Source organism: Xiphias gladius, chromosome 20 (genome assembly GCF_016859285.1).
Source record: "Xiphias gladius isolate SHS-SW01 ecotype Sanya breed wild chromosome 20, ASM1685928v1, whole genome shotgun sequence".
Lineage (NCBI taxonomy): Eukaryota > Metazoa > Chordata > Actinopteri > Istiophoriformes > Xiphiidae > Xiphias > Xiphias gladius.
The window spans coordinates 3,479,176-3,503,977 of record NC_053419.1 but is presented as its reverse complement, the minus strand read 5'-3'; the positions used below and the strand labels follow the sequence as shown (position 1 = coordinate 3,503,977).

General features: G+C 38.9%; 1 protein-coding gene across 1 annotated transcript; it reads left to right on the top strand.

Annotated features, from left to right (window-relative positions):
• The first annotated feature begins 838 nt into the window (after nt 1-838).
• ccni (cyclin I) lies at nt 839-19,501 on the top strand. Its single transcript, XM_040157824.1, has 10 exons — nt 839-1,090; nt 2,527-2,686; nt 9,178-9,312; nt 11,987-12,061; nt 12,326-12,466; nt 13,400-13,528; nt 13,794-13,895; nt 15,656-15,821; nt 16,860-17,089; nt 17,321-19,501. Exons 2-10 carry the CDS (start codon nt 2,573-2,575, stop codon nt 17,543-17,545), a joined length of 1,317 nt encoding a protein of 438 aa, XP_040013758.1. The 5' UTR covers nt 839-1,090; nt 2,527-2,572; the 3' UTR covers nt 17,546-19,501.
• Nucleotides 19,502-24,802: the final 5,301 nt, after the last annotated feature.

Genomic DNA, 24,802 nt, shown 5'->3' with positions numbered 1-24,802 from the left:
GTGGGCTAATTGCATTGCTAACAAGAATAGGGACATCGATATAGTCCAAGAAAAGCGAGTAGACAAAAATATGCATTCAGTACTCCTTATAAAACATTACCCACTATTATGACAGAAAAAACATATTTTTATCGTAACTATTAGTGATAACATGCACATAAGTCTGCCTAGCCGCTTTTGCCATAGCCCCTCAAAATAAAATGTTTTTTCTAAGAGCAATAACTGTTTGTCGTAGTCCCCAAACGTACGCACACAAACCATGTTCCCTGGCTTACATCATAGTCCGCGTTACAGACAATGGGTCCGTTCTTGGACAGATGAGTACTTGCCCCACTAGGATAGCCAAAGTTCAAGAAGGATGTTTTGTGATAAATCAGTTGCATTCTCCGGAGCAAGCTGCCAGAATGACCCATGAACAGACACAACTGTGTCCACATTCAAAAGTAAACTGAGAACATTTTTATTCCCTCAGGCGTATGTTTACTGAATGTGTAAATGTATGTTCCTTTTGGGTGGGTGGATTCGAGTTTACTTATAATGATATGTACTATATAACTTATTTGAGGCATGCCAGCTCTTGTTATATTTTGTATGCTGTATATGTTGTTACCGAAGTAATAAATAAATAAATACTAATTAGGAGGATACATAATAAACTCATAATGAACTCTTTTTTTGTGTCATGAAATACAGTAGTCTCACTGTAAATCAGAATTGACTCTTGCTTATGGAACCTGTATAAATTTCTTCTGTATTTCTGTGTTAATATATGACATTAATATTATGGGAATATTCCACAGAGGGTAGGATTGTTTTGTCTTCCACTTCTGCCTGCACGTGGGCGGAGCCTATTTCCCTCTCTCTTCCCCCCCAGTCCCCTCCTCGGAAGTAGACATATCTGTCTATATTCCGTTCTTTTATTTTTATATGTTTTTTACAGCAACCCCTTTTCCCCAGAACTTGGCACCATGGAAGCCAGGATGGACGAGTAAACCGAGGAACGGGTACCCGATTTCACCCCCTTTATCTATCCTTGAATTGAGTGGACCGGATGAAATCCAACTGTGGTTTTCTCCGCTTCGCAGGGGAGGTAAGGATTGGGGCTCCGTCTACTTACTGGAACGGAGTCAGCCATTTAAATGGCCCTACTGTGTAGTTAGCTCAGTCGTGGCCGTAAACACACTCCAACTCCATTTATCTGACACCAACCGAGGGTAGAGACCAACTTCTTAACCATTTATCTGTTAGACATGTACAATTTTGTGCAAGCAGCTAGCGATGTGCTGGCAACGCTGCAAGAGTGCCAGACCGTCAAATTAGCTCCCTTCCAGGGAATAGTCGATGTCGGGTTACTAATGAAAGGAAATGCTTGGTAATGCACCTGCTTCGGGAGGCCCGGTGGTTCCCCAAAAAGTGGGATCTCCCAGTGCAGATTCGAGGTAGTTTTCGACAAAATTAGAATTTAGCTTGACTTCACTCTGTCTTTCGTTAGATAGTGACTGATCTGATTACAGTTAGCTAGATTCGAAACTATCTGCTGGGTTAGTAACTATTGTGTAATTTTATTCCGGATAGGGTTATAGCAAGTACAAAGTTTGGTTAATGGGGTTTCTCAAGATCAAAATGTGTAACATTACTACTCTCTGTTTGGGGTCTGCTTGAACCAATTGGGAACTGTTAACTGGACTAATACAACCTTCAGCATCTTCATCGCCTTGAATAAACAATCATTCCCTTGACAGTGTCCTTAGTCAGCTTTGCGTGCACATTTGTTCCATTATTAACAGGATAGAAAAGCAGAAGAATCTATTTGGCCAACACAAAATTCTCTTTATATTCCATGCTTTGGTCTAGGGATGGGGACTATTGATTCATTTCCTATATCTTCGTCAATGTAATGTTGAATTTAAGTATCAATATACTGTATATTGTGATATAATACATTTTTTCTGGAAAATCTATTGAGAACTATTAATTGCTAAAGTAATCAGACAGGGATATCTGTTTCTGGTGAATCCAAATGAAATACCTGACAAACCAAAGAACTTCATCACATTGGTGCCAAAATAAAATTAAAATCCAACATTGCCTTAAAGCTGGACTGCCCATTGCCTTGCAACATTGCCCACAATGACCCAGTACACCCAGAGATATTAAATGGATAGTAACCATATAATAAACAAAATTTCTTACAGCTAACAAGATAGTGAAGCACAGTATATGGCATCATATGGCCCACCCCTACTTTGCTCTGAGCATAAAAACACTGGTATATTGAAATAAGTGAGAACAGTGAATGTATCTCCTTTGTCCCTTGGTCATCAAACTATAAGTGCAAAACATTAGGATTCAAGGGAATCCTTTATCTTGAATTGAATGTATTGATACAAAATGTTATTTAATGAAATGTGAAAAAGCACTGTCACATGGCATTGTTTGGCTAAAGTGTATATCAAGCTCAGCTTTTCCTGGTGGATTAGATCAATCGGAGTATGTGATGTTCTGATGTGCTGTGTCACCATGCAGGTAGCTGTATCCAGTGGGGAGGTAGGCTCAACCAGGGGAGGAAAGAATGAAGTTAACTGAACCCTGGGGACGCCAGAGGCTGTCTTTTCTTCTGGAAAAGGCTGCCTCTAGGGAAGCCAAGATGTGGAAGGTCTATGTGCCAAAGAAGCCCTCCTCACAGGTGATGATTCATATCTGGTTGCCTCCATTCATTACATAATGCATTGATTCACTCAAAAAAAACATCTCAACATCAAAAAAATTGAATTTACAGCTGAAGTTTGGGACAGTGATTGCACCATAGCTGCTGCATCCACACTGTTTGACTCAGGCAATTGTCCCATAAGCTTCTCCGAAAATAACAACTTTAATACCATAACTCAATTCATACAGTAGTTTGGTGCATGTTCCTTCTTGTCCACAATGTGATGTCAAAACCAGACCAACTCCAACACAGCAGAAAAGGTTTCAGTGACGGGAAAAAATCAACAACAGACTGTTTGTATTTTATAGAAGGCCAGAGACAACCTGGTAAAGATGAGATTTCTTGTATTCTCAATAGTTATGTCATGATCTTGACATTGCTTGTTTCCAATGAAAAGTATTTTACTGTCAGATCGAATCAGTCGTCAGTTTTGCTTATTTTTTCTTGGTTGTGATATAACAAGCTGTCCAAATAATTTCCTTGTGGACTTTTAAATGGGTTAGGAAATTCCATTAGGGCTACTATTTTTAGTAGCAGAGTGATTATGTTTATTATAAGTTAATCTATCATGATCCATTTTGTCAATAATTAATTTTGAATCATTAGTGAAAGTGGAAGCAATAAAAGGAGCTAAAAGGACTCTTCAGCACTTCAGGGTTCTGAAACGTGACAGTTGATGGATAAGCACTAAAGTGAATCTCTCCCTTCTTGTTGAGGGCAAAGTTCAATAAATTTAAGTCCTGTCACTTAAATAGTAACATTTAGTGACAGAGAACTTTGTCAACATTTGGATGTATGAATTGTATAAGAAAAGTGCTCACAGCGGAGAAGCTTGAACTACACGATGTTTGGTAATCGAATTAATGAAATGTAAGGCATCTGTTGACTAGTTCATTGATAAGCACTTTCAGCCTCAGGCCAAAAATTGCATTTTTGTCCTTCTTCCATTTATGTGCTTCCTAAAATCATTTAAACATTTTCTTTTTCAGAATAACCATGGGTATTTGAAATTGAAAAAAATGATGTGAATAATTGCATTCAAGATTTACAATAGATTGCTCTGTTACAGTGTGAGAGACACAACAGTAGGTAACATGTAATCATGAAGCAGCAGTGTATTACAAACGCAATGAGTCATTGCGCAAGACTCAGCTGGTCTCACCCATTTTTCACGTCTTGAGACACGTCCTCACAAGATGTCACAAATGTTTTGTTTCATTACAACCTCAGTTGGTCTCATCCAGTTTATAAGCACATCTTATACCACATCATATACCTGTGAAATTACGTCACAAAGTCATTTTTACGTTGACTCTCTCAGTACTTCTTTTATCACTTGACTTATTTTACTCCTACTAATTAATTTAGTTTTCAGTAACCTCTAATAACTATTGAATGTAATATTCATTATTATTACTTATCACATCCAAATTATTATATACATTATAACTTTAAATGTAAAATATTATGTTTCGCTATATTCTAGAAGTTGAAGCAGCAGTATGGTTTACCTTCCTTTTTAATGAACCCATTTGCTTGGTCACCAGGTTCAGTTGGTCTTTTTCCTCTCTGTCAGGTCATGACCCAGGTCAGCCCTCATTGTAGCTCTGGCCTTGTGGTAGAGTTTGTTTCCACAGTTGCGTGTTTTACAGAATGGCAGTTACCCTTTGAAATGTCACAGAAGAGGTTTATTTGCCTGCTGGTGGAAGTATTGTTTTCCCTTGTTTTCATGGTTTCACCCTCACCCACTGTTCCCAGTGGTAAATACATAAGAAAATAGAATTAAAGCTGAATGCTGATACTGGTTTCCAAATACACCAGAGAGGAACTGCAATAGCAATACTGTAACACGATGCCAGATGAATTTGATCACTACATGGTCAAAACTATGTGAACACCCTACATTAGTATACTTTTGGTCTGTGTCTGTTCTTCCTGGTTAGGGCTAGGCCCCTCAGTTCCTATGAAGGGAACCTTGTAGTGTGCCTCCAGCTTTGTGGCAACAATATGGGGAAAACCTTTCTTGTTTCAACATGACAATACCCACCCTGCAAAAACCCAGTTCCATAGAGAAATGGTTTTCACAGTTTGGTGTGGAAGAACTTGAATGGTCTGTCAGAGCTCTGACCTCAACCCCAACCAACACCTTTGGGATCAACTGGAACGTTCACTGTGAGCCAGACCTTATCACCCAACATTAGTGTTGGACCTCACTAATGCTGTTGTGGCTGAATGGGAGCAAATCCCTGCAGCCAGGTTCAACATCTGGTGGAAAGCCCGAAACCAGAAGAGGGGGCGGTTATAGCAGCAGATCAATGGCCATGGTTTTGGAATAACAAGATCAGCTATCATACAGGTGTGTAATGTTCGGGTGTCTACATACTTTTGGTCAAGTAGTGTAACTCTTAACTTTTAAGTCATTGTCGTCATACTTTTAAAAAATTAACAGGAGTTATATTCATTCTCCTAGACATTAATCAAGTTGTGCTCCTTTACTGAATCTCTGGTAAAACTAAAGTCATAAAACTATCAGCTCATACACACTCCTGATGTTTGTGGTGACTGGAGTGAATCTCAACACTGATTATCTTTTGAATTATTACAGTATGTCATGTGAAGGTCTAAAGACTAAAGTGAACCTGCATTTGCATGTTTGCCTGACTTGTATCGTTTTGTTTTCAGTGTTAAATGTCTGAACCCCCAAACATCACTTAGCAAAGAGATTATTCACTTTAATAAATGCAATAATCTTCCTTTGGCAGTCATCCAGGTGAAGATTTAGATGGTTGAAAGCCCGCAGTCTTTCCTTTCGATAACCTGTAAAGATGAAAGCCAATTCCCAAAGTAATGCGACATTCCTACCAATCAGGAGTAATTATGTGTGATTCTACAGATACTCACGGGTCGTTAAAAAAGACTGTATTCAAACAGTAATTAATTAATTTGTCCAGTTGTCAGTCTTTCACATTATCAGATGTTTTTTTATGTTGACAAAAATTGTGATACATTTTCTTTCAACTTTCAAGTAAATTGACCCTGCTTCGGTACTGTTGTGATGATCTTTATCATTTCCAGTGGCAGACTCCCAAAACTTCCGTTGTTTTCCTCACTCGTGTTTTTAAAAACTCCTCAGACATCTGTGTTTACAGTCTGTTTTTCATCTTTTCCATCTTATGTTCGTTTATTTTGTCTTCATATTCACAGCTGATCTAAAGATGTAGCTATTCAAGTCAAATGGAATTAGAAGAGGGCTAATCTCTGACTGTTAATCCACATCTGATGCTGCTGAGTCACTGCTGAACGTTCATGACTGCCAGTTTAATCTGGCCAATGCACTAGACCTCATGTTGAGCTAAACAGGGAAACCCCTGTTATCTGTCCAAGCACTACTTTTTTGTTATTTCCCAGTATTAATTAATTCAGTGGGTCAGAATATGCAAAATGACAAAAGAGAAATTTTTTTCTTTAGCACTTTGACCTTAGATTAAATGAAATTAGCAGAGGGCTAATCTCTGAATCTCCTCACATCCTCAAATTCAAACATAACCTGAAAGAAAAATACAGAAATAATCTAAACAAAGTCCAAAACCTTAGACATCTTGAACTGAATCAGAATCCACGTCTTATGTGGGCTAGTAAAGCCTAATAAGACATTGCGTATGATATTGAGATATCCAAATAAACTTGACTTCATATGAAGAATATCAAACCCCTCTTTGTCTAGTCCTTGAATCTGCCTGTTTTTAGTTTTGTGTTGATAATGAAGAGGCCAATTGAAAGCAGTAAATGACGACACTGAGTTAGATATGACGCTTATCACTGCCTTTGGCTGGGTTAGTAGGCATGTAAACTGGTGTATGAGGTCAAGAAGGCAGTTGGTCTCCTCACAGACATAAGCAACAGCAGTGTTGCTGGGTAAAATACACTCCTGCAGATGTGATGTAAGTCTTTGTTGAATTAAAATTTTCTGGGGTAATTTGTCTTTATAATACTGCATTCTCCGTATAAGAGATAATACATAGAGGCATCTGATCAGCTTGAGAGCTAGAAAGCTTGGCTAACATCCAAATATATTGTTGATTAATTATGTCTAATTTTGTCTGCATCATACGCCATCTCTGGTCTGCACAAATAATCATTTTTACAGAAAAAGCATGAAGGTTTGACTCAGCTGCAGAATGGCTGAGCTCAAGAGTTGCTGCAGTAGAAGTAACATTCTGAGCGGTTTCTGAACCTGACCAACACAACCCTCTGTAGAGGAAGCAGAGTCAGGAGAAAGAAGACAAAAGCTTCATCCATCTTTGGATGAGGGCACTGAGGAAGTTATAACGCTCTGCAATGACAAGGCACCAAGGAGGGATGAGATTCTTTTTGGATTTTGTCTTTTTCATTCAGTAAAGGAAATAGGCTGGAAGCAGGCCAGTTGTGTTTAGTTTGGACAGCTAAGAGCCGAGAGGCTGAACAGTGTCAAGTTGCAGATTAGTTGGCTAACGGGGTCAGTTGCGCTCTGACTGAAGACCCCTGCTGCTAGTCCAGTGTTACACATTCCACTCGCTGAATCACTGATTTTGGTTTGGAGAAAAATCAAAAATAAAGAAATTAAGAACAAATTTCAACGTTGAAGGCTGAATTTTCGGCATCAGTTTCAGCTAAATGCTAAATATTTTAGCATTTCAGTGACTACACATACAAAAATTACAGCTGAATTACATAATTAGATAATTTATAGGTTTACGAGAAATATAAATAAATAAAAGTAGTGTATATATAAGCAGCATCACAGCTAAATTAATAGTTTGGCTTAACCTACATTTTCAACAGATTATATAATATTTTGTGAGGAAGCACCGATGGTAGTTAAAAAATTATTAATATTTTATTATTTTGTATTGTAAAATTATCATGATATTGATTTGGGGTTTCGTCACCTTTCTTCATGTGCTCTCCCTATCAAAGGTTTATGCAACAATTGACACTCTGCGATCATGTTCAAGTATCTCTGGAATTGAGGAGACCACAATTTATGGCTGAGGGCTAGAAGTTGCTGCAGTATCTACCATAGGTTTATATTAATCGTAAAACCATATTTTAATAAATGTATAGTAAGTCTATATCTGTTATAGAAACCTGTGCTCAAGCTTTCAGAACAAAGCTGGATTGCATTGACCTTTTGAACCCAGGTCAGATAACAAATGTTGACCCATTCAGACCACCATCAGACATGTTTTACCCTGGTCACTGCTTCCGATTAAAAAATCAAGCTCAACATTCAGAATATGCAAGCTAAAAGGCTGTACATGGTATTAAACTCTTTTAATACAATACAATATAAGATTTTCATTGAGTAGAAAACTTCTAAAGGGAAGGATCAGCTGATGAATTATCTCAGCTGTGAGAAGAGCAAATGGAATTCCTGGAATGTTTTTGGAGGAGATTTGGTGGCAGGTTTGGTCCAGCTGTCTAGCTGGTTTAAGATCCTGTTTGTCCTTTATAGCGGAAGTATGTCAGCCACAAAGGCCTCAACTGGGTCCTTAATAACTATCCAAAACAAGGAGATTCAGTTGGATAAGTAAGTCTTGTCTAACCCTGTTTAGCCCTGTATGGAAACCAGGCCAAGTGTTGCCCTTAAATAGCAGTCTTAAAGAGAGAAGAGAGGACTCATGACCTGTTTGTCTGTTTGGAGGTTTCCCCTTACCTCTGTCCAGAAACAATTTCCCTTTGTGTTAACTGTAAACCCATGTTTTGCTGAGGATTGGCTGTTGGATGGTTTTGTATAGATAGAGATAGCAGAAAGTTTTAGATAGATTTTTGTTCTTAACTACTTCAAAAGGTAAATATTTGCCTTTACACTTGTTCACTTAGGACTAAGCCAGAGAAAAAGATTGTTAAAGATGTTTTTTTTTTCCTCAGTATCATAAAATTAATTTGTCTTCTTGATAAACTTTCTTTCTTGATATAAGAAAAATTTTTTGTCATGATCATAAGAAAACATTCTTCTCATCATTCTGTGTCCTCAACAGAACAGATAATCATTTGGCGATCTCACCACAATCAAATTTTCAAAACTGTTTTCCTGTGATACTAGAAGTTAATTTCATGATTGCAGTATAACATCTTCATATGTTAAGATCAGAAATACTGATTAATATTAATTTAATAGGTGAGAGGTTTTTTTCTTTCCACTTTATCTACAGTTATCACCTTTTACACTCAGGTAGTATTCAAAGAAAGAATATAGTAGGCATTATGGAAAAATTTTCTAGAGTAGTTACAGTGAAAACAGAATTTGAAGTCTATCAAAGGGTTTTGTCTAATTTTTTATTAGACAGAAAGATAAGTATGATGACGTACTATTGTCTTTGTGGGGAAACATGGACAAGAGCAAATGTTTCAGTGGTCAGTACAATATCCCCAAGGCCTAACAAGACGATGATGTTGATACTGTTTACCTTTTTATTTTTCTGTAGGATACAGACGTCTCCCCGGCCCAGCGAGATGAAGCCGTGCGATGGTTGACAGAGCTCCACAGCAGATTGCAGCTGTACCCAGAGACTCTGGTTTTGGCTGTTAGCATCCTGGACCGCTTTCTCGCTCCCATCAAGGTAAATAAATGCAATCAGTGCTACAATAGTACAGCTGTTACGGTGAGCATTAGCAGACATGAGTGAATGGCCAGGTGAAGCTGCTTTTACAGATAGAAAATATTTACTCCACCTCTGCTTTTAGCTCAAAAACTCCCTAAAATAAACAAATACTACAGTTTACACGACTGCTGCTGCTACTACTACTACTACTACTACTACTGCTGCTACTGCTACTACTACTACTACTACTACTACTACTACTACTACTACTGCTACTGATACTACTACTATAACTGCTACTACTACTACTCTTCCTCTTACATAAATGGAGCTTTAAAAAAAATGTTTAAAGTACAAGTACATTCCATGTCCTCTCTGTAGTTTTGCGCATTACAATAAATTACATACATCATATACATATAGGATTTTATCCATACGCCTACTCCTATGAAGCATCCCAGTCAGACATGTTTGAAGAGACATTGTTTTGTGAACCATGTAAACAAAAATGCTGCCTTTAACTAATAATTCAAAAAAATAGTTTAAATGTGCTCAGACAAGCCTTAAAGTGTGTGTGTGTGTGTGTGTGTGTGTGTGTGTGTGTGTGTGTGTGTGTGTCTGTGTGTGTGTGTGTGTGTGTGTGTGTGTGTGTGTGTGTGTGTGTGTGTGTGTGTGTGTGTAAGCATTTGAGTTTCATATCTCCTTTTTAACTCATCATTAAATACTGTTAGTGTTGAAACAGAAAGCAGACTGCTGACTCTCTGCCCTCAAGTCTAGCACAAAAACGCTGATTCAGGTTTTGAATAATCTGAAACAAATTGTGTTGTAGGCATTATTGATAACTAGTGCTGCTCAAGTGGATATTGATCAGTGTTGCTGTGATACAAACTAAAGCTGCTTTGCTACAAATAAAGGTGAAATAACTAATTAAAATTACTTTAATGACCTAAATGAAGTCATCTTGAGTAATTTTTAAGTACTTTTCTGAAGCCAGTGAGAGCTGTTTTTTGTTTTTACAGACGTTTATAAAGCATCTAGAACCTTTCTTGTTTCTAAAACATAATTCAGTAACAGAAGTAACAGTCTCACTTTAGCACAAAAGAGTGCAAATGAGATACAGTACAACGTTAAAAAATGGAAATACATTTTAACCATTTTTGAACTTGATTGTGTTTTAGATTTAATTACACACGGATAAAATAGCTGTTTTGCCCAACCATCAATCTACATTCAGTCACCCATGAGGACAAAGTGAAAACATGTTTTTAAAAATATTGGCAAATTTATGAAAAATCAAAACCTGAATTCTCTCATTTACAGAAGTATTCAGAACCTTAATTCAGTACTTTGTAGAAGCCCCTTTGGCAACAATTACAGCTTTGAGTCTTTTTGAGTAAATCTCTACAAACTTTGCAAACCTGGATTTGGGCAGTTTATCCCATTCCTCGTGGCAGATCCTCTCAGTCTCCGTCAGATTGGATGGGAAGTGTCTGTGAACTGCCATCCTCAGGTCTCTCCAAAGATGTTCTATGGGGTTTAAATCTGGGCTTTGGCTAGGCCTCTCAAGGACAGTCAAGAGACTTGTCCCAAAGCCATTCCGGTGTTGTCTTGGCTTTATGCTTCAGGTCCCTGTGGTGCTGAAAGGTGAAATGTCGCTCCAGCCTCAGGTCACGTGTACTCTGGAGCAGGTTCTCTTCAAGAACCTCTCTGTATTTAGATGCATTAATCCTTTCCTCAATTCTGACCAGTCTCCCTTTCCCTGCTGCTGAGAAGCCCAAGGAAGAGTCCTATTGGTTCTACACTTCTTCCATTTCACAATTATTGAGGCCACTCTGCTCCTGAGAACACTCAGAGCTTTACAAATGGTTTTGTAAAGCTTAGTTTTTTTTTTTCATGGCTTAGTTTTTGTCTTGACATGCGTTGTGAATTTTGGGACCTTATATACACAGATGTGTAACTTTCTAAACTATTTCCAATCAACTCAATTTTCCAATGGTGGACTCTAAACAAGTTGTAGACACATCTCAATGAAAATTAAAGTGAACAATATGCACCACACTTAATGTTCCCAGTTGACTGGTTTTAAAACAAGAATCATATAAAAGAGGTATTAAAGATTCCCTGTGGAGTTTTCTGGTCAACAAAGTTTCTGTTTACATTCAGTGTTACTCACCAAAACTCATTGTCTATATCCTTGAAGTCTAACAAGCTATTCCTTCCTCAGAAAATATTTGAAAACATTTTGAAACCGTTATCATTTATATCCCTGTTTACTTGCTAGCAGTGTCTTCCCTGCCGTTGCTTGGAAATTAAAAACTATCTCCATAGTGCTACTAGGGAACGTTGTAAATATTCATGATGTCGGGTGATTCCAGTTAGTTCATGGTAACACAGTTCTGAGAAATGAACACACCTGTGTGGATGAACTGTGGGTGTACAGCAACATAAACAGACTGTGCACTGAGCAACAAGTGGTCGAATTCTCAGCTGCCAGCAATACTGGCAGTTTTACACACACACAGTAGTGTGATAATTCATAGTAACAACATCATCCAACAGGCTTGTCAACTATTGTCAAAGTGCAAGGAGTCCAGTGCTGTGGCAGTCTGCAGGCTGGGACTGAACCGCTCTCAACACACTCGCGTAAATCAATAACATGTAATTACTGTTTAATTGGATTGTTTGTCTTCAGGCGCGTCCAAAGTACCTGCGCTGCATCGCCATTACCTGCTTCTTCCTGGCTGCCAAGACGTGTGAGGAGGATGAGGTTAACACAAACAACACAATACACACAGCATGAACACACACATAATAGACACTAAGAAGCAAAAAACTAAAATTTCTGGATATTTTTATGAATGTTACACTGGACTGAGATAGCTCTTCTGATGCATCAGAAAAGGTTAGGTAACGTGTGTGTGTGTGTGTGTGTGTGTGTGTGTGTGTGTGTGTGTGTCTGTGTGTGTCTGTGTGTGTCTGTGTCTGTGTCTGTGTGTGTCTGTGTCTGTGTCTGTGTGTGTGTGTGTGTTAGTGTGTGCCTTCTCTGAAGGAACTGGCTGCCTCCAGCAGCTGTGGCTGTTCTCCATCAGAGATCCTGAGGATGGAAAGGATCATCCTTGACAAACTGAACTGGGATCTGCATACTGCCACAGCACTGGACTTCCTGCACATTGTACGTCTGTAACACATACATACACACGCACACACATGCACACACACACATCCTCTCACTCTGTGTCACATGGTCTGGACTACAGTTAAAGGCTTCGAAGTTAAAATTGTGTTTGATTGCTTTTTTGTTAAATGTTAACTCATTCAACATCTCCCACATCATGAGATCTGTAATCAATGAATAACTAATGTATGTAATGAGGTCACTCTGCAGTCCAGAGGTCTGTTTATGTTTGGAGATGTTTTGAGATGTTTTGATAATCAGTTCAGCTAGTGACACCTGGTGGCAAAAAGAAGTGCTGGCTGCTGGATAATGCGGTTTTCTTTGCTTCACCTCCTACAATTTATTTTACTTTAATACAGTTTTCTCAACCTTCTTGCATTCTTTTAAATCCAATGAATAGAGGTGTTTGTTTGTTTTTATAAATCAGGTTCAGTAGTAAAATCAGTGACCTGCCAGGAGTTCGTTTTATGGATTGTGTTTTCTTGATTCTGACTATTTGTAGATGTTAAACACCAATCAACATTTCAACTTTTATTGCCCTCTATTTTAGAGCTGTTACCATGATTATTGACATAAAATACTGTACTACACAGAAAAAAAATTCTAGCTCACTGTTTGCCTTACAGAAATGTTGAGGTACTTTAAATCTTAGTCTTAGTCTCTATTTGAACCTTTTGTTGTGTCATTTTTTTTGCTACTTATATTAACAGCTAGCCAGCAGTGCGTCAAGACTTAACTGTCTCTTACAAATAGTAAAATTATGTTCAATCTGATAGTGTCTGATTTGGTCAAGGATTATACTCCAAGTTGATTTTATAATTATCTAAATAATGGAACAAAACATCTGTCACTTCTTAAATGAACTGAATTTACTTCAAAATTCAATTCTTTACCACCCAGCTTCCTCCTCTTCCTCTCCCTCTCCTTTAGTTCCATGCGATGGTGTTGTCGTGTCGTTCCGGGTTTTTGTACTCCATGCTGGGATTGAACCGCTCTCAGCACCTCGCCCTGCTCACACAGCGACTCTATCACTGTCTGGCCGACCACACACTCATACAGGTACACACACACACAAAACTATAACTTGATCTTGCACTGCAGAAACTTCGAATCCTCCATGGCTGTGTCACAGGGGCGAATTTAAAGGTATATTCTCTTTTCAAACACAGTATGGAGGATAATCACTTCTCAGGTTCAGGTTTTCATGCATTTGCCTTTAAGTTTTATTTTAATTTTATTACTTATAGCTTAATTCATGCTTGTTTGCTTGGGCTTTTCACTTGCCTGGACACTGAACAAGTTTGTCACTAATCTGTTCCTATAGCTCAGAGGATCCATGCTGGCCTTGGCCCTCATTACCCTGGAGCTGGAGACCTGCTGTCCTGATTGGCTGGCACTTACCATTGACCTGCTGAGGAGGGCACAGGTACCAGACTGCCTCTCTTTCATTATTAAGTAGAAGTACTTGTGGTCAATCAGAAGCTCTATATCCTCAGTGTGGATCGTGTGACCAAAACAAACATATACCAGTGTAGATGGAGAAGTAGCGGAAAGCTTATATTGAGCTTCTGTGTGAACAAAGCGACAATCAAAGTGCAAACTCAAGACAAGTTTAATTTAGTTCCTCAAAATGGATGATCTGTCAATTGTAATCACTTCAAATTACAGAACAGCACTCGCATCATCATCATCAACAACAAATACTAATCGAAATATCCTTTAGAACTAAGCTAAGGGTCTGAGCAAATTCAAACTAATGGCTTGAATGTAGTGAATAAGAATGCTGAGAGCAAGACTGATTAAAAATAAGACTTTGTAGAAGCTGTTGCACAGAAAAAAGTAGAATTTCTTCGATTAAAAAAAAAATGCAGCATTTGAGAAGCTCAGGAAGGGAAGAAAACAAAAAGACAGAAACACAGAGGTAAACAAAGGGAGAGGGAAGGACAACAGAGGGCGCAAAACGTGCTGCCAGTTCAGCAGAGGAGAGACGTGGCTTTAAAGAAGCACGGGGAAAACCAGAGCACGGGAGCTAGTTTGACTATTTTTGTATCAGAGAGCAAAAAACACAAAGAAACCTCATGAGTTTTTCTCTTTGACACCTCTGAGCAGAAGTCAGTCTGGCTGATTCTCTCGTCAGCTGCTGGGTCCTGGTTTAAACCCCTCCCCCCTCTCTATTTGACTTTACAGCCTTTTAATAGGGAACTAAAAGTCAACAAGTTGTGCTTACACATTTGTCCTCTAGCAAATGGTCCTTGACTCTGTTTTTCAGCAAGGCAGTGAGGGTGTGGAGCCTCTGGGTGGCGCTGCTGTGCAGCAGAGCTTGTATTTTATGAACATTTTATCAGGAGGAAACGGCACTTAAACCTGCATAGTAGACTCTATGTAAACTGGTCAAATAAACCAGTTCAGTGTGTGGCTCATTCAGACACCTGAGGTGACCCTCCAAAAATTACACAAAGAATTATGGGAACTTTTGTTCTGTTTTGTAGGACATCTTAAAATATGATAAAATCAAACAGAGGAGTAGGATAGGTTTAGTAGCTCTTTTTAAACGGTATCCTTTTAAATGTTTCTTTTTTTTCTCCAAGTTTTACAGTCTTTGTTTTTATGCTTTTTTGTAAAGAACATAATGAACAGTACTTTAAAATGAATGAATTCATCATTTTGACTTGTTAACAATGAGGCTTAATAATGGCATCGGTTTCTCTGTCTAGAGAAACATGTAACGACAAATAATCTTAAAATTGCTACAAAATCTACTGATCACATTCACAAAATCAATTGTATTTAAATTAGGCAATTACAGGCAAAATCAGGAAAATTATATAAGTAAGATCAAATAATGAACTCAGTTCGCTGCATATTTGTTTGTTATACAATTAATTATTTTAATATAAGATCACACTGGTCTTGGCTTAATTTAGCTGGATAACACATGGTAGCAATAGTAAGCCACATTTGAGGAACAGGGCTCTGGTAAGGCTCTAAGCATTGTTAAGTCATCAGTAAGTTGTTTGATCTTCCAACACTTTCATGTTGTGGCTGTAACGAACACTACGTCCTCTAGAACTAGGACGTTTGTAGACATAAAAATATAAGTATCGTTCTTGTTTGCTGTCTCCCTACCTCTCTCCTTTATTCCGTGTTTGTCTTCTCTGTCTTTCTTTCCCCCTCTTTCTCTCTTAGATCGACAGCTCTGAATTGATTAGGAGTCGAGAGCTGGTGGCTCGTAGTCTGTCCACACCGAGAGCTTCCCTGCTTCCAAACACTGTCTACATCTACCAACCCCTGCAGAGCCAAACCACCCTGCAGTGTCCGGCCCTGGACCCTACCCTCCGCTGCTGCACACTGGGTATGTTTCAAAGGGAACTCCATGGATTTTACCCATCAAAGTCTGTGTCCGGGTGTTCGGGAGTACGACAGCATAAGTGAAAACAGTTGTATAAAGCCTCTTGTGCCTCTAGAGGGAGCTGTGTGAAGTCTGATATATTGTGCTCAATATAAGACTAAAAGTTTGAAAAGTTAAAGAAATCTGGGCGTGTGTAGTTAGAAAGAAGTGAACTTACCAGACCTCTGTAGCCTGCTCCTCATCTCTGTTTGAAGCTAGCAGTTCAAGCTACTAGCATATCACACCCAGATTTCCAATAAAACTGTTGGCAGTCGAGTTGCATTATTGGTAATATAAGCTCCAGGTTTTCCCTAGGAAGAAGAATGCATGGATTAAAAAAAAGACAGTATCTCTGCTGTACATATGTATGTATTTATTTATTTATATAGCTGGCAACTTTTGGCTGGAGCGCAGCAGCGGGGCCAGCTCTATAAACGCTAATGTCTGTGACTGCCTGACTGACTGACTGACTGATAAAGTTACACCAGCCGAATACCGCGTGACTTAGTACTGACGTTATAACATTGGTCAGCACACAGACGTGAATGAGCCTCTAACTTTCTCTCTGAGTGATCATTTAACAAGTAAATATAGAAGAAATCAGGGCACAGCCGTTGCCTTTCACTTATGTTTGTGGTGATTCTGTCAGACGACGTCACAGCTATAAAATCAGGATTTAGCAGAGCAGCAGCTTGAAGTGACTGCTGGTTAACATGGAGTCTTAATGGACCACGTTTCAATCACTATCTTATACTTGTTCTGTTGGCAGACAACAGAAACAGAAAAACATGTAAATGAGAACAGCTTTATTGGGAATTCAGCTGTATTAAGTTACCGTATATGTGAGCAGAGACAGTAGGAGAGAAGCGAACAAATAAAGGGCGGTCCAGCCATATACTTCGTTTTGACCCAGTCTTCTTTGAATACTGACTTTTATTTTAGAAAGTTCAGAAGTCACTAGAAATCGTTGTTAAAGTATTTCTGTAACTTTTTTCTCTCCAGGGACCATCACCTCCACCTCAGAGTCTTCCAGGGACCTTGCCCATGTCAATGCCTCCCCTGCCCAGCCCCACATACGTACTGGAGGGGAGGTGGGGCGTCCGCAGCCTTGGAGCTCCGTCTCCTCCTCCACCGACAGCAGCATCCCGGCTCTGCTCTCCCCACCCAAAAACCTCCATCACAACCGCCTACAGAAGGTCACGCTGCGCTGCAAGGCCTCCGCCAAGCGCAAGGTAACACTATCTCCCTCTCAATGTCATGTAGGGAATTGATAAGGCTGAAACAATGAATGGATTAAATAATAAGTTGATCGACAGAAAATTAATTGCAACAATTGGGATAATTAGTTGGTTTTTTTTTTTTTAAAAAAGATTAAACTTCATTGGTTCCAGTTTCTCAAATGTGAACGTTTGCTGTTTTTCTAAGTCTTAACAGGAATATTTTCTCTCTTTTTCTTTGTTCAGGTGGAGGAGATGGAGGTGGATGACTTCTACGATGGCATCAAACGCCTCTACAACGAAGACGTCACTACCACCGCCATCACCGTCCAGGAGGGGGCAACATCTGCAACGGGGGCAATAACAACAAGTGGAGGAGGAGGAGGTCTGAACACCTGCAGTGTCCTGTTGTCCCGACAGGAAGGCAGCTCTTCCCCCTGCCCGCCTCTGCAGCCAGTCAGTGCCTCCTAATGACCAAACAGGAAGCAGTTTTACCAAAACCACCTCAACGCAGACATGATCTTCCTGTTTCACTTTCAGACTAAACCTCCAGTCAAAGTATTCAAATTATATTCAGTTTTTTGATCAAACAGTCAACTTTAGGCAGTTCCTGCGGCAACAGTGGTGGGCAACTCCCTTGGCTATAGGTAACAAAGTCAGAGAATGAGAGAGATTTGTTTTCAGTGTCCCATTTGCATAAAAAAGCAATATAGAGGCAGCTCCTCGTGGCTTGTTGGCCTTCAGAGTTGCCAGAGAAAACTGTCCTATATTCCTGTTGATGAAACATACAATAAAGAGGAAAATATTAATGTCATAATACAAATAAAGTAGTGATAGAGATGATGTCGGCGCTTACAGTGGTTTTGGTTTCGGTGCAAATGACCCCAGTGTGAGCCCGAGCTGTTCAGCTGTCCTGAGGTCAGTTGCCATCATCCTCTGCAGCAGGAAAACAGAGCCCAAAAAAAATTAAACATTCAAAAAATAAAAAACCTGCTGCTGCTACTATCTGATTAATGATATTTGTTGAACACAAATACAAAAGGTTTAAAAAAATAATAAATAGAAAAACTTGCCTTCAAAAAAAACCTAGAATTGACTTCTCTACCCCAGTGTCTCGCTCTCTGTCCTGTTGTGGAAGATTTTTGGAAATGTTTGTCATCTTATATTTGTTGTTCACACTTTAAACTCTTTTCTTTCATTTCACACATTTATGTTTTTATTCTGTCTTCTTCCCTTACCTTCCTCACTCTGCATGTTTTCATCTCTATTTATAACTTCTTCATAAAGAGTTTCAATCAATCGAATGAATGTTACTGTATAGATGATAATCTGTAGTACTTGCCCAGATAGAAAAAAGTTAGTTTTTATTTGTCTGTTTGTTTTTTTTTTAATGAAGTGCAATTTGATTGTTAAGAAGATGCTGGTGTAAACATCCTTCCTAAGAATCCCTTTCTTTCCCTTCCCTCTCAGCTTGTTGTGACAGCTTGACTTAATGAAAGTTTCTCAGGTTGTTTTATTCACCCACAAACATGAAAAAAAGTCTCTGCAGCTTAAATCTGGCTCGCTCCTGCAGAGGTCTTGACTGCCAAATGATCATTTAGTTTGTTTTGGAGCCCAAGTCGCCTTGAGATAATATATAAATTATTAGTTACTACAGCAGCTCTCAGTTGGTGGAGTTGACCTCGGTCAATTGCTTTAAACCCCACCCATCTGGTACCACTGAGAGTTTAGAACAAATGCTGTCAAAAACTCTGAAGGACCTACAGTTCTTGTTGTGTAGTCAGGGCCCTGTTCTTTAAACCTGTTTTAACTAATCCTAGTTAAAACGATTCTGTTAATTCTAATTAAGCTACCTTGGTCTCTTGAATACAGATACACCAAGAGATCTTGATGATTTCTCAATAACTTACATGTTCTCATCTAAAACCGTAAAAGTTTTGGTAATGAGGACTCGATGCCATAACAGCTCCGGTTAAATCCAGAAAAATCCAGGCTTTACAGTCAACTCAACTTTGTTGTCCTTATACAAAGAACAGGGCCCTGGTAAAAATCAGACAGCATGTGGTTTCTGTGTTGAAGCAACTGGAGGCAATTCAAGTTTTAGTCAATATATTCATATGTAATAAAACAACCTTGAATTATTGAAAGCATTTTACTATTAAGCTAAGAGACAGAAATGTGGTTTTTGAGTTGGAGTCTGAGCTGAGCTGACTGAGAAAAAGAACACGTGTGAAGATCTTCACTTTGATGTTACAAAAAAAAGCTAAAACAACACGCTCTGTTTTTATCTTTTGAAGTTCTGTTTAATATATTTTTAATCCTGCAAAAAGCTCTGTTGTTCCTGCTGTGGTGGTGGGTGGTGGCTGCGCCAGGTCCCTGAACGCACTGCGGCACCCATAAATAAAGAGATAAGAGTATGAAAACTGACGGTGAGCTCTTTGTCTTCATTTTCTTATACACAGACATTTTTGTAATACATTCTAGTTACATACAGTAGCTGAGTGTTATCCATCAGAATAAAATTTGAATTTGTGGCCGCCTCACATCTTACAGTGAAAAGGGGCACAGGTCAAATGTCACAACATATAAGTACGTTAAAAAAAAAGAAACAGATGAAGTGTTGCAAGAAGAAATCTGAGCTGATGACAGTAGCAGGAAGGATGTCGATGTGTTATTGCATTTATTAAACTTCTTTATGCTTTTCTATCAATTGTTATTAGGATTCTTGCCCCTCATAATATGAGGGGCAAGCAAGGAACAGACACGAGAAAAAAGTAAAGAGAAAAGAAAGGGGAGGCAGGTATTGTGGACAAGCAAACCCACTCATGAAACAACATTTAGCAAGAGTCATGTTTTTTCACAAGAACTGGAGACGAGATAAGTGCTAAACAGAGAGTAAATATTGGATTACATTAATCAGCTAGACACAGACACAAATCCAAACAAACAAACTTTACTAATCTATAATACTGTATATCCAGAGTTGTGTTATTCAGCTTGTTTAAGCTTAGATTTAAAGGTCAGTCCACCCAAATTAGATATGCGCAAATGCCCCGAGCAGTGAGTCCCTGGTATGACTCCCGGCAACCTGCACCGTTTACTGCTTGTCACTCCTGTGTTTCTTGTCTATCTCCAATTTCGCTATCTAATTAAGGCATAAAAAAATGCCCCCCCTCCAAAAAAAACTTTTTTCGAGAAAATTAAATCTGTATTAAAACAAAATTCGCTTGCAGATGTGCAATGAAGGATTTACTGGTTGCTGTAATTGATCCTCTTGTCCATATTGGCCGTGAAGACATCTGTTCCTAAAACGTTTCCGGTGTAAGTGATGAGGGACAAAATCCACAGTGCTCATAATGTGCAAAATGCATTCCGAGCTTCAGCTGGAGCTTATGAGGCTTCCAAATGTACAGACTTTTTAGTACAAAAGTCCCTCTTTTTGTTTCCAGACTGTTTCCTTGCTGAGCTGCACAGGGATAGTAACACAATAAGGACATTTTCAGCTAAAAAGACTAACTTTGGAAGATGTCCACCTGATTTGTCTAACTCAGACTGATGAAGCCTCATATTAGCTTCAGCTGACACACAATGCATTGTTTTTACACAAAACCACAATTGTGGATTTTGTTCCCAGTCACCTACATTGAAGTCTCACCTGGAAGGATCTCTGGCTGGTATGTTTCTTTTCAAAGGAATTCAGCAAACATAATGTGAACTCCTCATCTGTCATGAGCGAAACGCCGGCTTTAATGCGAACCCAGTATCTGTGGTGACCTTTACGGAACACAACCAGTTAACCTTTCTTAGTTCCCTGCAGTGTACTAACTGCAGGGTTATTTGCTGAGCTCTGTTGCTCCACTCTTACAGCCTTGACCTTTCAAAGAACGGGACAATGTAGCGTTGGACGTATTGTGTCCCTGCCAGTGATGCCGCTTGTGTATACTTATTTGCTTTGTTCCCATCTTCCTTGTTCTCACCTTTTCCTGTTAAATCACCAGCTAGTTGCTGAGGATGTAGGGGGGGTGGGCTCCAGCAACCCTTTGCCTTGGTCCAGTGGTGTGTGTGTGTGTGTGTGTGTGTGTGTGTGTGTGTGTGTGTGTTTGTGTCCTTGGTAGGGTGGAGCTGAGATTAGCTGACGTGCCACTGTGTTAACTGGAACACACACATCCAGAATTCTTGGAAGCTATTAAAGCCCAGCTGCTCAGATGCAAGTTGGATGCGCCAAGGCTCATACATTTTACTTTGGGGTCATTCCATGTCAAATCAACAGATTTTAGAAAACTTTCTTGACTTTATGTAAATAATATCATTGTACCCAACAACTAGTGTGCACAATTTTGGGCTTGTATCTTCTTTAGTTTCGGAGACATGGAGGCTTTAAAAAAAAAAAAAAAGGGTCGTGTCCCTGATAAATGAGTGTTGCTAAAAAAAATTGCTAAGATCCGTAATTCATTACTTTGGAAGTCTTCATGCTACATGTTTGAAATTATCAGGGATTGTTCTACACCAGTAGATGTGTTTAAATTCTAAAAGGATTGGCCTACAGTTGCATATTTGCAAAATTATGGCTTGCTGAAAATTGTATTTAAAAATTATTTTGTGCTTTGGAGACGACTAAATCTTCACATTGAACCAGATCATTTACATTTTTCTATATAATACTGATTTTTGGGGCATTAAAAATGAAAAAAAAAAATGATTTTACACCTATATTTCAAGTGCATATTACCTCTATATGACAAGGTCTACCCTAAAAACAATCACACCACTGGAAAGAGCATGTGTCATGTTTCACGGGTTTTGGTGTTTGATGGTTTTTTTTTCTTGGTTGCCATGGCTTTTGTTTTACTTACAAGTGCTGTTTTGTTATGTGCTTCTGTCGCTTTCCCCTTTCCCCTTATTCCGTTTATTAGCTGGCCGTTTTCTGACTGTGTTTTCACCTGTTCCTCGCTGTTTCTAACCAATGATGTTTCCCCAGTTTGGTTCTCATTGCTCATTAAGCAAATCCGAGATGGTCAGTTGGGAAAAGTTTCTAATCTCTATGGATTTGACACAGAATTACGCATTGTCCTTTTAGTTTTGACATGCACGTTACATCAGCCACTGCACTCATAAGCTTTTACATACATTTATTACCTCTGTCAAGGAGGTTATGTTTTCACCCGTGTCTGTTGGTTTATTTGTCAGCAGGATTAGGCAAAATGTATTGAATCGACTTGTACAGAAACTTGGTGGAGGGATGGCGCATGGGCCAGGGTAGAACCCATTAAATTTCGGTACGGATCCAGATAAAGGGCTAGACCCGGGGACTTTTTATCACTTATCTTAACGCTGCGAGATAAGGCTTTTTTCGTCTTGGCAGAGGTATGGACTCTGCTGAGTACCAGTCAAGGTATTATTTCTTTATTTCATAAAGGTTAATTCATTTCAGCCAATTTTTGCATTGGTCTTTTGTGTCATGGCCTACAAGGCAGTCCTATATACTGCTACTGTTTAAGATACTGGTCATCTTGTGATTAGTAGTCATTTTATTTTTGTTTTCTTAATAAAATGTAATATTAAGGAATTTTTTCATGCCAATGAATCTTATTATTTGCTAAGAGAGTATTATATAACTCACTTATATAATATACTACAGGTTGAACCAGTTGTTTCAGAATGTACACAATAGACCCACTTGGCTTGTTCAGACAAAAACTTTACACACAAGCAAATGTTTACTTTACTTGTGAGGATCCTCAAATACATAATCCATATCTGAAACTTTATTCTAACCTTAATCCTTAAACCAAGTCTTAACCCCCAAAGAGCTCTTTGAAATAGTGAGGACCAGACAAAATGTCCCCAGTCTCAAAGTCAAAGACTGGTTCTCACAGTTACATGTACAAGAGCACACACAAACACAAACACACACACACAGATTCATGAGCAAACATGTCCACCAGCCTGCAGTGTTTCTCCAGACAGAGTCAACATGTTACCACTTTCAGAGCTGCCGTTAACAAGACTTGCATGTTGGCGGTATAACTGCTGTGTGGACCCACTGAACACGCCTGTTAAATGACCTACTGGAACAGTACGTAACTTAGGTTTTGTTCACGTGTTTGATTATCTTTATAGTGCGGACGGTCCAGAAACCAACCAATACGTCTACGATGGAATACCAGTCCTACCCAGCCCCCCAGTTTCTGTGTGTCAGCTCACACGTGGTAATTTAAATAATAACTGTTTTATTTTGGAATATGAACCAGGTTAGCACAGTATAATCTGAAGCAATAAAGGTTTTTAAACTAGATTTTGACATAAGGCCTTTCTACAAGATAGGGTAGCAAGTTTAGGTAATAATACCGGGCCCACCTTTGTTGATACTGTACTATAGAGGTGGAAATTCCACGATACACTTGCAGTTAATTAAATTATGTACACCCAACTGCCACACAGTGAATCTGCAATTGCGACCCTGAAGGTCTGTCCTCAAAGAAACAAGGGGGAAAAAAAAACCACTTCAAAAGATTCCAAAGGTTAACTTTTTGGGCTCCAACATTTAAAGACTTTAACTATCCTGTACTTGCCAATAATGGCATAGTGAATTTCCTTTCATTTCCCAACACCCTCCAGTTACTTGACGTTATCATTAGATGACCTTCCTGTTGCTGAGTGGAGGAGAGCCATAAAGTCAGAAAACCACAAAAGTGTCAGCTACGTAGTAATTTCTATCTAAAGTTAGCTAACAGTGGCTTACATGAGCCACGTTAAGCTACTAGTCATACCAGACCAAGAAATACTGTAGTGGCAAAACCCCTGAGTGTGGTGTATTTATCAAGGTTACGTTTTAATGCTCATGAATGAAACTCATCATTTGTAAAAGGAAGATTATCTTACTTCTCCAAAATTTAGAGAGTCTCATTTAAAAAAAAAAAAAGGAGCATCATCGCAAATCTGAGCTTTCAGGAAGGTTATAGTGAAGACCACACCAGTTCACGTGAACATTAAACACAACCTCACTGGAAGGCACTGTAAATTGATCAACACGGGATTATGCGATGTGTAGTTACTAAGAGCCTGACCGTCAACCATCAATAGGACAATCCCTGTTAATTCTTAGTGTCAGATATTCAAGCCCTGAAACCTTTGTAGTGCAACAACTTTTAATACCTGAGTAGTAGATCGACAAAATAATCGTAACTCAAGGTCCAATTACTAGGTTTTTTAGAGCTTTCAACCACAACTCACAGTCTTCATCAGCCCTCCTTGTCCATGTTGACTAGGGCTGCACCTATTATTTTCATTATCAATTAATCCGCTGATTATTTTCTAAATCAACAGATGAATCAGTCCATCTATAAAATGTCAGAACATAGTGAAAAAATGTCAATCACAGTTTCCCAGAGCCCAGTGTGATGTCTGATCAGCTAATCCGATCAGCTCACCTGAAGAATAAAAAAAACTGATTTACTCACTTTTGATCTTCATGGCTGGTTCCACACACATGGTAAAATCCACGAGAGATCCTTAACAAGAAAACATCAGTGCTGACAGACTGTCCGTTATGGAGTCCTGAAGCTGACAAAAGGTGGTAAAAAGCCATCAGAGGAGTCGAAAATGTAACTGCTAACATCAGTAAATAGCTTGGTTTATTATTAATGATTAACTGGACCAACTGATTGGAGGATGAATGGAAAATCTAAAGCTTCATATTTCTTTGATATTTCTGTTTCAGGGCTCCAC